Source organism: Microcaecilia unicolor, chromosome 11, assembly GCF_901765095.1.
Source record: "Microcaecilia unicolor chromosome 11, aMicUni1.1, whole genome shotgun sequence".
NCBI classification, from domain to species: domain Eukaryota; kingdom Metazoa; phylum Chordata; class Amphibia; order Gymnophiona; family Siphonopidae; genus Microcaecilia; species Microcaecilia unicolor.
This window is the reverse complement of record NC_044041.1, coordinates 70,419,732-70,433,408: the sequence shown is the minus strand read 5'-3', so window position 1 is coordinate 70,433,408 and position 13,677 is coordinate 70,419,732. Positions and strand designations below refer to the sequence as shown.

General features: G+C 44.9%; 1 protein-coding gene across 2 annotated transcripts in view; it reads right to left on the bottom strand.

Annotated features, from left to right (window-relative positions):
• Positions 1 to 1,640: 1,640 nt before the first annotated feature.
• MED16 (mediator complex subunit 16) overlaps positions 1,641 to 13,677 on the bottom strand; it is a 31,070-nt gene continuing 19,033 nt past the window's right edge. Inside the window, exons 7-14 of one of the 2 annotated variants that reach the window (XM_030219002.1) lie at positions 13,181 to 13,392; positions 12,826 to 13,032; positions 12,010 to 12,220; positions 6,666 to 6,799; positions 6,385 to 6,577; positions 5,482 to 5,698; positions 3,052 to 3,135; positions 1,641 to 2,793 (exon numbers count right to left, since the gene is read on the bottom strand). In XM_030219002.1, coding sequence (XP_030074862.1) covers positions 2,667 to 2,793; positions 3,052 to 3,135; positions 5,482 to 5,698; positions 6,385 to 6,577; positions 6,666 to 6,799; positions 12,010 to 12,220; positions 12,826 to 13,032; positions 13,181 to 13,392 — 1,385 coding nt within the window. In that variant the 3' untranslated portion in view covers positions 1,641 to 2,666. The remainder of the gene's footprint in view (positions 2,794 to 3,051; positions 3,136 to 5,481; positions 5,699 to 6,384; positions 6,578 to 6,665; positions 6,800 to 12,009; positions 12,221 to 12,825; positions 13,033 to 13,180; positions 13,393 to 13,677) is intronic. The other variant, XR_003943813.1, reaches the window with a different exon arrangement.

The following is a 13,677-nucleotide window of genomic DNA, read 5'->3' as shown; positions in this document are numbered from 1 at the left end:
GGGGCTCATCTCATTTGTATGTACCACTTCACTAAAGAAGCCAGTATCATAATCAAGTTAACCTGGTTCAGTAGTTTGTATGTAGGCCCTAGTTTGATCCACGAGGCCAGTCACATCGTGATCAAACATTAAATGCCTTTGCCAGTGGTTCTCAAACCTGTCATTAGGGGATTCATGTACTGGAAGAAGTGCATACAAATTTCTGATGAATATTGGGCAGAGTTGGATTAGAGAGCGGCACAGGAATCCCACAGGTATGGAAGAAGTTGCCTTGGAATTCCCGCAGGGATGGAAGAAGTTGCCATGGGATTCCTGGGAGTGTAGTCAAAATCTATAGTGACTCCAGAATGGGGCTTGGAATGCACTAAAAGAGGCAGTTGGAGCACCAGAATGAGGCTTGGAATGCCCAGAGAGACAACCAGAATACCAGACTGAGGCATGGAATACTCATTGGTTAAATAGTGACCACCATTAAAAAAAAAAAAAAAAACCCATGGGAGGAGGAAACAGGGGGTTGTGAGCAAGTAAATAGTAGTGTCAATTCCTGTGGGTATGGGTTTTGATGCAGGAGATTAATTGTGGGGATGGAATGGATCGCAGCAGGTATGGGTTACATTCTATTGGGAATGGGTGAAATTTCTGTCCCCGTGCAGCTCTCTACCACTATCTTCAACACTGCCAAAAAAGGAAATGCTACATCTGCAGCCTGCTGAAAGGACAGCAGTGGCCAGGGGCTGACTGTTACCAAACCACCTATAAAACAGCAGCGTGTACATTAGAATGGCCAACAGAGGTGTACCATCTGCCATATCCAATCTGAGCTGCTTGTAGAGCCTGAAGGGAACCTGAACCTGTCCCGCCCATCGAGAATTAACCATGCTCCTGTACTGTTTGCCCAAAATTTGAGAGAGAAAACTGGAATTTAAAAAAAGGGCCATATCTGCCCCCCCCCCCCCCCCAAAAAAAAATTCCAGATTATCAAACACCGCAGTGAGTGTTCACAGGACAGCACATTGAGAAAGGTGGGCCAGTGGAAAATCACAATAGTTCTTATTGCCTCACTAAAGAGTCTCATTAATCAGTTTCCACAAGCACACAATAAAACACACACACAACCCCCCAGCAATAAGGCCTAGCAAAGAGTTAATGAACAAATGTAGGGCTTTGATGCTGGGCAGCATATCAGCATATTAAGCCTTTAAATAAACAAACACAGGAACTGCAAGATTGCAGCAGTAGCCCCCCCCCCCCCCCCCCCCCCCCCATCTCAGAGCTCACAGAAGGGCTTTTCCACCTCAGATGCGGCATGAATGAGAAATCCATCCAGGAATTACAGCATATTTCCACCTCCTTGTAGGTAGGCAGGGTCTTCGTGTTTCAAATACCACCTAAATCTGCTCACAACTTTTTGAACAGATTTCAATTAAGGCAGGGAAAAGGACATGGTACCAGTTCTTTTTTTTTTTTTTTAACTCCTCCCTTTCTCTCTTCAGCAGTGGGAACATTTTAGAGCAGGGATTCTCAATCCAGTCCTCGGGACACACCTAGCCAGTCAGGTTTTCAGGATACCAATGAATATGCACGAGATAAATTTCATACAATGGGCATGAAAATCTCTCTCATGCATATTCATTGTGGGTATCCTGAAAACCTGACTGACTAGGTGTATCCCAAGGACTGGACTGAGGATCCCTGGCTTAGACCAAAATCACCTCTGCATGAAATTTCCCTTGGCTCCCAGTCATTGTTGTGCACCAGGAAGATGGTACTTGAACCCAGCTGTGCCTGCTGCTCTGCTTCAGGTGGCTCTGAGAGGCAGCTACAGCAGCTTCACCAGAATGGAAACAAACACATTACTGGTGAGATATTCTCTGTGCCCGTCCTCTCCCCTCCCCCCATAAAATTAATTTAAAACAAAATGGCAAAGGAAGGGGAAAGGACAGTGGAATAGACTGTATCCACTCAATTCCTACTGCCTCTGTACTAGTGAATGGGATACTCACTGCATATTCTAAAGTTCTTTCTGTCTCTAGTGAGCTAGACAGGTCAGTATCCTAACACCACACTGCCACACCTCCATTACAATGTTCTCACTGTATCAAAAACAGAAGGACAGTTAGGGTTGATTTGTGCCTCATGCTTTTATAACAAGACTGAGAAACAGGCAGAAAAAGGCCCAGGCTCAGTAAAGTCTGCCCATCGCAGAAAGCCTCTCCAAGCACTGCTATGTGCCCACATATCCCATAGGAGCCAACTCTGTGGGTGCTTAAGCACCCCCAATACTGAGAAAATTCCTTGCATGTGTCCAGGGAGGAGTTATTTCCATTAGGCTTAGCACCCCCAATAATTTTGAAAAGTTGGCTCCTATGACATCTCCAGCAGCACCCAGTCCACATCCAGCACTAAAACATACCCCTAGCATGGACGCTGCCCCCTTCCTGACAGAGCACAGCAAAAACAATGGCCTGGTCCAACTCTTTGCAACAAGATACTCCAAACGTTTTAGAAAGATTTATGACAAGAGAATTGGATAACAAACAATGTATGTACAAGTACTGCTCAGCAGACAGAGTGGGTTGGAAGGATCTACCCAGGCTCACAGCAGCCTATGAAAGAGCATGCGGCGTGATCACGTTCTTAGGAAAGACACCACAGAGAGCCAGAGATCAGGAATAGCTGAGGGGTATCCGTCTCCATAGCCCCCCACATAGGCAGTTCTTGATCCAGCGCTGTTCCCATTGTTTCACCGCTGTGGTCTTGTTGGGAGATTTGAGCATTGTAACACAGCCACATCTGTTGAAGAAACAAAGGTCTGACTTAGCCTCAAGCAACAGGGCTGCTCCTCCAACATACTAAACAAACATATGTCCTTTGTCACATTGCTGTTTTGAAGGACTGGCCCAGAATTTGGATTTTACCTTCCCCAAGCAGAGACTTTTTTCCTGCAAAGAGACATCCATGACTTTCGTGCCCAGGGGGAGAACAGGAGTGAGCATCCATTCTACCTTGAGCCCTAGGGGCAGAGAGAATGGGGACAAGCCCGCAACTTACCTCGTGCAAGCTTTGCATTCCTCCGTGGGAAATATTCCTAGATGTAATCGCCTCAGGTGATCAAGTTTTGGTTGTCCAGGTGCCCTGAAAGAGAGGATAACACCGAGAAAGAAATCAAGAGTTTTCAGCATAGCAAGACAGTGGAGGCATGCTGCAGGGGGACAGACAGTGGTGCAGAACTGGACAATGGAAGTGTGCTGCAGGGGGAGAGACGGTGGGGCAGAACAGAATGAAGGAGGCAAGATGCAGGGGGAGAACAGGAAGCCTGCCCTGCATGAACACAGATAAAAACATGTCACATGCCCTCTGCCTTAAGCTGTTAAGTCAGCAAACGCAGATTTATTTTCATCCAGGTCCCAGGAGTTATAAGAGTGCAGCTCTGAAAACCCAGCACCTCCCTTTCAGAAAGATCTTAAAATACATACATTCTAGCACACACTTTCATATTAATAAGAACACATTTAAAGATTACCAATGCCGATTCTCAAACTGTAAACTCCAGGAGGTGAAGTCTTACATATCCATCTAATAATTAGGGCTGCACATTGATAAGAATTCAATTCTTCAATTAATTGTGATTAAAATTTTTAATCACATAAAGCATCCTCCCTCGCTTTTACTCCTGTACAGTGCAAAATATAGACAACAGATATAAATTCTGGCCTATTTCAATTGAAAAACATGAAATAATTTTAACATTAGTGGAGCAGCCTAATGGTTAGTGCAGTGGCCTGAGAACCAGGCGAACTGGGTTTGATTCCTACTGTAGCTCCTTGCAACTCGGGCAAGTCACTTAACCTTCCATTGCCCCAGGTACAAAATAAGTACCTGTATATAATATGTAAACCGTTTTGAAAGAATGTCAAATTATTTTTAATTGTTGCGATTTTATTTTTCTAATCATGCTTCCCCTCTGTCTGTGTCTGAACTCTTTCTAGGGGCCTCCTGGTCATTCACTATTTCTTTTCTCTCCTTTCTTCTTCACTTCCTGCCCTTTATCCATCTTTCACATTCAACTTTCTTCCATTGTTGTGCTTCCTTCTCAAATCTAGCATCCATCTCTTCCCTTCCCCTACAGTCATGAACACAATCTCCTCCCTTCTCTTCTATCCACGGGCAGCAATTTCCTCCCTTCTCTCTTCCCTTTCCCTCCACCCATGGGCAGTCTCTCTTTTATTCCATCCATATGCCAGTATTTCTTCCCTCTCTCTTCCCTGCCATCCACATGCATTTTCCCTCGCTCTTCCCTTCTCCTCCCCTCCATTCATATCCAGCATATATCTTCTTTCTTTCTTCTATCCCTATTTCCAGCATCTGTCCCTCTCAAACCTGTGCCCACAATCGCACATCTCTCGTCCTCCTCTCCCTCAGTTTCCAGCATCTCTGCTTGCCTCCCTCTGCCGCTCCCCTCCCCCTTTCTCTTCCTTCTCCTGCAGGTCTCGGCATCTCTGCCCGCCTCTCTCCTCCCTTCCCATACACTCCGGCATCTCTCACTCTCACCCCAACCGCCCCCCTTCCCTAATTTGCCTTTAAGGCCAGCAGTGCTAAAGACATGCTGCTTCTGTACAGCCTGAAGCTCTCCCTCTACAATGTTCCACCTGCTGGAAACAGAAAGTTCCATCAGAGGAGGTGGAATGCTACAGAAGGAGGGCTCCGGGCTGGACAGAAGCAGCACATCTTTAGATCTGCTGGCATTAAAATGCAAGTCTGAAAGGCCACCAGGGGAAAGGAGAGGAAGAATGAGAGATGCCAGGCATGCAGAAGTATGGCAGAAGAGCAAGAGATGCTGAAAGGAAAAAAGGGAAAGAGATGCCAGGTTGCAGGGCAAGGAGCCTAATGCATTAATCATGTTAAAATTAGCGCAAGTTCAAATTTTAGCTAGTTAACCACATTAATATGTTAAATTTGCAGCCCTACTCAGAATAGATCAGGAGAGTGCTCGCTGACTCGTGACATGTCGATGAAAAAGAAAGATGGTGGGATGGTGCACATGGTTGACTCCAGATCTCTCATAATGGAACTAGCTTCTAACCAGGAGCTGTTTAAAAAGGTGGTGGGAAGACAGTGAAAAGAGCATATACAAAACTCCAGGCGACAGAGGAAGGGACCCTATTAGTATACTGACAGGTGAAGGGCCCATAACGAAAACAGAAGCGTGGATGTAGGCCATATTCAATTCCCCCCAACCTCCAAGGAAAGGAGTTGTAGGAAAAACTAGTGGCTGATTTAGGACCCACAATCACAGGGCTGAGAAAGGGCTGTGAGTGACGTGACTGAGCTGAGTTGGGAGAGAATAAAAACAGGAAAATTCCAAGGACAGATACAAATGAAGGCACATGGTGACGGATTCCAACCCAGCCCAAGGAATGCTGGACTGGAGCTCTCACAAACTGAGGCCCATTCCAGAACTCCTTTACTGGCATTTCATACCTGGCAATGGCATCAACCTGCGAGCCCATAGCGTGGCTGGGCAGATTAGGAGCCTTCCCGAACTGCAGTCGAAGGGGCTGCTTACTCTGTAACTTGCTAACAAGACTATCACTGATGGGCAACCAGTCCATGCTGGGGATAAGCAACTGGCTGGGGAGAAGGCAGCACTCATCAATCAGGGCGTCGTCCGGCTCACTCAGGTGATTCTCATCACGAGCTGAAAGTCACATGAAAGATGCAGGTGTTAAAAGCACACAAGGGTCACTGTTTTATTGTAGAATTGCGGGTGGCTGTGAGTGCAGGGGCCCTTGCTTCACTGTACAACTGAGTGAGCAGGTGCTGTACACTGGAACATGCAGGGATCATCGCTTTACTGCAAAATTGATGAAAGTGGGTGCTGCCCCTCCGATTCCCTGCTATACAGACTTCATCCTGTAGGGTAACATTTTAGGTTGGCATGTACCCCAGCTGCCTTCTCAGTCAAAAGACAGCAATACTGATCCTGTGGCTTTAGGGGCTGCTGCTCTCAGGCCTGGAATAATATAGGTGTGAAATGCCTGAAAAGAGGGTAGAGCTGAAAGAGAGCAGGTAGGGGGAAGAGTGGGGTGTAAGGCCTTAAAAATAAAGATGATGGCACAGAAGGATCAGACATCCATCTAGTCTCTGTCCTGTTTAGTTCCTGGTACATCACAGACCCCACCCAACTCTCTGGACTTCCCTTGTGCTTATCCCAGGGTTGTTTTAGGGTTTTGGGGGGGGGGGGGGTTTAGACCCCTGTCTCCAATGGGACACCAAGCATCCAATAGAGATAAATAATGTGACCGATAACAGCCAAGGCTTCGTGTATCAGCCTGGAAGACGAATGGGAATGAACTCTCATTGCTGCAGCAGAGGGAGTCTTACAGCATAGCCACAGTTTGGTGAGCAGCCGAAAGAGCAGTGACATGCTGTCCTGAGTGTCAGAGGTCGCTGTGTAGATGGGGAGGCAGCTGGGCTTCAGCAGACCCCAAATGCGAATCACCACCATCAGCTCTCGCAGCATTCCCAGTGAAAAGCCATCCCGTAGGAAGGTATTCCCAGGGCGCACAGGAGACCCCTATAAAACAGAGATGGAAAACAAAAGCAGTCAGAGAAAAATGGGGCAGAGGGCATCCTCCCCACCTCTGCCTGGGTCTTGCTTTTACCTGGTTTGGCAAACTGGCCAGCAGATAAAGTACAAAGTCCCCCACCCACTGGATGAGTTGCTGCAGAGCCTGCAGAGTGTTCATTTCCAAGACAAATTCCTCTGTCTTCAAGTTTATCATCACTTTGTCAATATCTGAAACATGAGAACAAGGAGAAGCCTTTACCAGCAGAACCCCATCATGCCAGCCTTGTCCCTACTTGGGCCCTGGCAAAGCACCATCAACCCTCGGTATTAGAAGGGTCATCTCAGTAAGGTAAAGCAGTGAGAGAAGATGTACATGTCTGATTAGGAAGGACAAAAGTAGAGGTCTGGCCAATTCAGAAAGCATACAAAGACAAGAGGGTACATCTCTTACTTGTTTCATTTAGAACAGAGGATGCATTTTAATGGTAAAGAGAAATTAGATCTTACCTGCTAATTTTCTGTCTTTTAGGCTTTCCAGACTGGTTCAGACACTTACATGTGGGTTATGCATGCCTACCAGCAAGTAGAGACTAGAGACCTGCACGGGAATGGGGTTTGCGGGAATCCCGCCGGGTTGGAAGCAGTTCTGCAGGGTTCCCACAGGGACGGAAACAGTTCCTGCGGGATTCCCGTGGGGATGGAAACAATTCCTGCGGGGTTCTATTGGAAGTATAAGCTGCACCTGCGCCAACCTCTCATCTACTGAGTACCAAGTTCTTTAAGTGCTGTCTCCTCCTCCTCCTCGCTTTAACAACACAAATGCAAAAAGTCTTCCATTAAGGAGGAGACACAAATGATGACGGGATTCAAAAAGGCATGGGATAAACACAGAGGATCTCTAATTAGAAAATGGAAGTTATAAAAAAACTTAACCTTTAATGGCTGCATGTGTGGATGTGTTGAGAGATGCTTAGATAGCGACTGGTGTGATGAACTAGGGCCGATACCGGGCAGACTTGTATGGTCTGTGTCCCATATATGGCAATCTGGTTTAGGATGGGCTGGAAAGGGTTTAGCAACTTCAGTGGCTGGAACATGTGGACAGTGCTGGACAGACTTTTATGGTCTGTGTCCTGCAAATGAGAAGACAAATAGACTAGAGTGGGCTTTGCCGGCAACTCCAGCAGTTGGAACATAAGGATAGGGCCAGGCGGACTTCTATGGTCTATGTCCCAGAAACAGGTACTGTCCTATTGTAGATTAAAAACTGGTTAAAGGCTAGAAAACAGACAGTAGGGTTAAATGGTCAGTATTCTCAATGGAGAAGGGTAGATAGTGGGGTTCCCCAGGAGTCTGTGCCGGGACTGCTGCATTTTAACATATTTATAAACGATCTAGAGATAGGAGTAACTAGTGAGATAATTAAATTTGCCGACGACACAAACTTATTCAAAGTTGTTACATCACAAGAGGATTGTGAAAAATTACAAGACTGGGCGTGTAAATGGCAGATGACGTTTAATGTGAGCAAGTGCAAAGTGGAACCTGAACTATAGCTACGTAATGTAAGGTTCCACATTAGGAGTCACAGACCAAGAAAGGGACTTTGGCGGCGTCGTTGGTGATAACGTTGAAACTCTTTTCTCAGTGTGCTGCGGCGGCTAAGAAAGCAAATAGAATGTTAGGTATTATTAGGAAAGGAATGGAAAACAAAAGTGAGGACGTTATAATGCCCTTGTATCAGTCCATGGTGCAACCGCACCTCGAATATTGTGTTCAATTCGGGTCAACATATCTCAAAAAAGATATAGTGGAATTAGAAAAGGTACAGAGAAGGGCGACGAAAATGATAAAGGGGATGGGACAACTTCCCTATGAGGAAAGGCTAAAGCGTCTATGGCTCTTCAGCTTGGAGAAAAGACGGCTGAGGGAAGATACGATAGAAGTCTATAAAATAAATAGTGGAGTGGAACGGGTAGACGTTTGTTTACTCTTTCCAAAAATACTAGGACTAAGGGGGCATGCGATGAAGCTACAAAGTATGTTTACTCTTTCCAAAAATACTAGGACTAAGGGGGCATGCGATGAAGCTACAAAGTAATAAATTTAATACGAATCGGTCTTCACTCAACATGTAATTAAACTTTGGAATTCATTGCCAGAGAATGTGGTAAAGCTCAGCGGAGCTTAAGAAAGGTCTGGATGGCTTCCTAAAGGAAAAGTCCATAGACCATTATTAAACTGACTTGGGGAAAATCCACTGCTGGGATAAGCAACATAAAATGTATTAAACTTTTTCGGGATCTTGCCAGGTATTTGCAACCTGGATTGGCCACTGTTGGGAACAGGATGCTGGGCTTGATGGACCCTTGGTCTGTCCCAGTGTGGCAATACTTATGTACACATGTTTTTTAAATTCTTTATCATTTTTAATCAATTTACAAGTATTCACACTTGAATAGGAAAATCAAATCTTAACCCTGAAATCAATACTGCTTGGCTCCAACCTGTTTCATGACAGCTTTTTCTGATCTATAAATTGTTTCAAATGGTCAGGTATGAAGAAAACATATTTTACAACCCAAATATTTTATATTGCATTTACATGGGTAATTCAAATTAAAAGTAGCCCCCAATGACAAAGTAGCAGGTCGTAGTGCTAAAAAGTCTTTTCTTCTAGCTTGTGTCAATTTAGTAATGTCTGGGTTATCAATAGAAATCAAACAAAATAAAACATGGAAAAGGAAATAAGATGATACCTTTTTTATTGGACATAACTTAATACATTTCTTGATTAGCTTTCAAAGGTTGCCCTTCTTCGTCAGATCGGAAATAAGCAAATGTGCTAGCTGACATTGTATATAAGTGATGTAAGGTTCCACAACCTATACTCCAGGAGGATGAATTACTGAAAGAGATATTCCCATCCCTACCAATACTGGCCTTCCGACAGCCACCCAACTTAAAACACAAGCTAATCAGAAGTAAACTTCCATCACAGACTGAAAAGGAACAGAAGGGCACACTTCCCTGTAATTTATCCAGTTGCAAACTATGCCAAAATATTTCACAGGACCCCACAGTCATCCACAAAGGAAAGATATTCAACATAAAGGAATCTTTCACTTGCTCATCTTCCAATGTGGTATATATTATTCAGTGTAAAAAATGTAACGAAGGATGCTATATTGGAGAAACAGGCCAGATGCTTAAGACAAGATTCAATTTACATAGACATCACATGAACAATACTGGTGCCAGTAGGGTTCCCACCCCTGTTGGTCAGCATTTTACAGGACCAGGACACTGTACCAGTGACTTCACAGTGAGAATCCTGAAAGGTAACTTTAAAACCATACAAGAACGTAAGACCTTTGAAGTCAGAATGATTGAATATTTTAACACCCAACAGAAAGGACTTAACAAGAATCTGGGGTTCCTAGCCCATTATAAACCATAAAGCTATATTTCTCTCCACCTCTCACCTATCCACACCCATCCTGTTAGAATATCAATGATATGCTTTGATGTCCCCATGCATACCTCCTACCCACCCCCATCCTCCCACCCTGTCAGACTGTCATAGTAATGCTTGAATGTTTTCACTTATATACACTGTCAGCTAGCACATTTGCTTATTTCCGATCTGACGAAGAAGGGCAACCTTCGAAAGCTAATCAAGAAATGTATTAAGTTATGTCCAATAAAAAAGGTATCATCTTATTTTCTTTTCCATGTTTTGTTTGATTTCTATTGATAACCTTAAGAGTGGATTAACACGGCTACCACATTCCTCTACGTAATGTCTGGGAAAACCCAGATTTTCCCTCCATAGAAAGGAACCTGCAAATTTCTTAAGGCCATTTTTCTCACAAAGTCTAAATCTTGTTGGAATACAAACGATACCAGCTATGTTTGTCTCTCTGTTATAGAAGACAGAGAGGTTTCCAATAATTCTGAAACATTCAGATCTCTTTGTGGTTGTTGAGGAATCTATAAATCTCCATTTGTTTTTTTAGTTGGTAAGTAATAGATTTTATTCACAGGTGGTATATTTCCAGAGGCAAATATCTTTTAAATATGTCCATAGGAGAATACACTGGTGTTCGAGGAAAGTTTAACAATTGAAGGTTTAATCTTCAATTATAATTTTCAAAGTAGTCAAGTCTATTATGAATCAGTGTATTGTCCTGTATCAATTTCTTAGTTATTTCTTTCATTTTAGTAGAGTCAACACTTAAAAGGTTTATTTTCTCATTTACCTCATTTTTCATTGTTGTAAATGCAACATTTAAATTCTGTACATTTTCTGAAAGCATGTCACTCTTGCCTGTTGAAGTCTTCACAGTATTGTCCAAACGCTGGAGCGTCTTCCATATCGCCTCCAGCGTTTCCTTTGCAAGTGGGGCCTTAGATGTTATTGGCCTCTCCTGTAGGGCTGCATTGCCCTTCTGCTCAGATGTCAGAGTAGCCCCAGCTAAGGACCCAACTCGCTGGCCCAGCAGTGGAGCACCTTCACCGACTTCCGGGGTTAACGATCCACACTCGAAGTCGAGTACTACTGGTTGCAAAGGTGGGAAGAGCGTTGGAGGAGATAACGAAGTGTCTATTCCCAAGTTTTCGGCGTCTCCTTGCGACGATAAATCAGCGGGACCTCCTAACGCCTGCAAAGTGGATTGCCGCGTGACAAACCGTTCCATCATCTGCTGGTCGGGCGTTGAAGTTAGTGACGGCTGGGCTCCAGTCCTAACGGTCCCCTTTCTCTTAGTATGTGGCATTTCGCAAGAAATATTTAGAAGAAATTTTGCAAAGAAAAACTAAGAGAAAACACAAAACCTCAGCAGCGTTGGGCTAGTCGCACACGTGAGCAGTTGGTACCGCCGCCATCTTGCTCCGCCCCCACTTATGTACACATTAAATTTCATCCGCCATTTGGATGCCCAGTCTTCCAATTTCCCAAGGTCTTCCTGCAATATTTCACAATCCGCACGGACAGATCTGCCGGAAAATTCTGCACATTAAAGGTAGGTGCTCCTTTCTGTGCATTACTCGGAATGCTTATTTTAATACAAATACATTTGTATAGGATTATCGGTAGCTGCTACAGCGAACACTAAAAGCGACACAGAACCCCTCTCTGCATTAGACATTAAATAAAAATTGTTTTAGACCGGCAACAACCAGTCTAAAGTAAACACTGCAAGCACAAGATTTGTGCATTGGGACCTGAATAATACTGGCTGCCTGGTATCTGCACAGGGATCTTATTCTAATCAAAACAAGTGTCCTCAGTCTCCACCTGCTGGTAGGCATACATAACCCTAACGTCAGTGTCTGGACCAGTCTGGATAGGCTGACAAAGAAACCTTCTTTAGTAACCCAGTGGGATGACTAATCAAACTCCTGATTCAGACATTAGGAAAGAAGTCTGGCTTTACCTGTGTCTGTAACTTTAGAACAGATCTCAGTCAGCCGGTCCCCAGGGCTCTTGTCAGGTGTGTTCAGGAAATGTGGGCGGAGCAGAGACTTTAGAGTGCAGCTGATGGCAATGAGAAAAAGCTTGGCATGGTAGTCATAGACACGGGCAATGGTGCTGGGCGAGAGCTTGCAAAGAGAGGCTTTCATGGCTACAATCCGGGTGGAAAGGACCTAGTTAGAAAAACAGATTAGGCAGGAAATGAGGCAGTGTCTTAGCTTAACTCTCTACACCAAACCACAGCTGACAAGACCTTCCCGCCTAGAATTAATCCCACCAACTTTCCAGACACTCCAGGATGCATAATTATGTGGATCTGAAAAGAACAGAAAAACCCCACCCTGATCAGAATCAGTGTCCTCCATGACATATCCTCAAAGTTTCATGTCAACACAACACCAAATGGAAAAGTTCCTGGAGATAAGGCTTAGGGAGGGGTACATACACACACTCACAATCTCATAACGCTTTTTTCCCTTTAGAAAGTACAATGCAAACACCAGGCAGAACATCTTGGATCAGGAATGGAGCTGCACACAGGAAAAAAAAATTTTTTTAATTCTCATTTTTGGACATAGCCATCATGGAAAGGACAGCACCACCAAGATACCAGGCAGTGCTCCAGGACCAGAGAGTGCTGGCTGCTAGTCCCACAGAATATGAAAGGGGTTATATAAAAATTCTGCTATGTAGCAAAGAGAAGCAGACATAAGGCTCCAAGTGCACGAACTTCCTGCTTGGGAAGCCTTCTCCCAAGCCTGATAAATTTGATGCTCACCTGCTGCAAGGCTGCGTTCTGACGCATGTACTCCTCATGTAGCTTCTCTACCAAGTTTTGCACCATATTGGGCTGCACGTGCAACAGGATGTCCCACCAGTCATAGCCCGTCACCATGCAGTACTCCAGCAGGAACAGCAGGTGGCGCAGTGACGTGTTCATGTCCAGCGCATGGCCCAGGGACGGAGAGATCCTCATCATGCTCAACTGCACAGAACACAGAATGGTCAAGTGCTGCCGAGCAAGACACTTAGATCCCCATCCCAACTGGCAAAGTGACCCACTGCAAACTCACGGAGTGAGAAAATCTCTTAGAACTTTCCTGTAGCTTGCCATGGATCTGGCTTCCACTTACTTTTCCATAGTTATCAATTCCCACCATGGCGAGGGAAGTCCAAGACAGCTGCAGGGCCTTAAAGTGAACGGAGGGGCCAGCTGTGCGTTGGCGTTTAACCGCTTGTTCATCCGCAGAGCGCTGGGAGGAATTGCTGTAGAGCATCGCCATGGTCTGCAGGGAGAGGCGGTGCACAATGTGGGCACTGCCATCATGGAAAGCCAAGGCAAGACCTGAAAGCAAAAAGAAACAGAACAAAAAAACATGAGAGACGCTTCTACTGTGCATTCACATAACCCTCTTTTCACCTAAAGAGAAATGAACAGAACAAGGTACCGAGGAATCCACAAGCCAGGCATTTGTGCAGAACTTTGTCAATCAGAACAGCACCTTCAGAGAGGCTGTCACTGACTGCTCCTTAAAATATCTGAACTGCACCCTGCTGCCGTGACAGCCAGACGGCCCCTGTCTAATTTGCACTTGAGAACTAATGGCCTGGTTGTGTCTGGAAGAGAAGC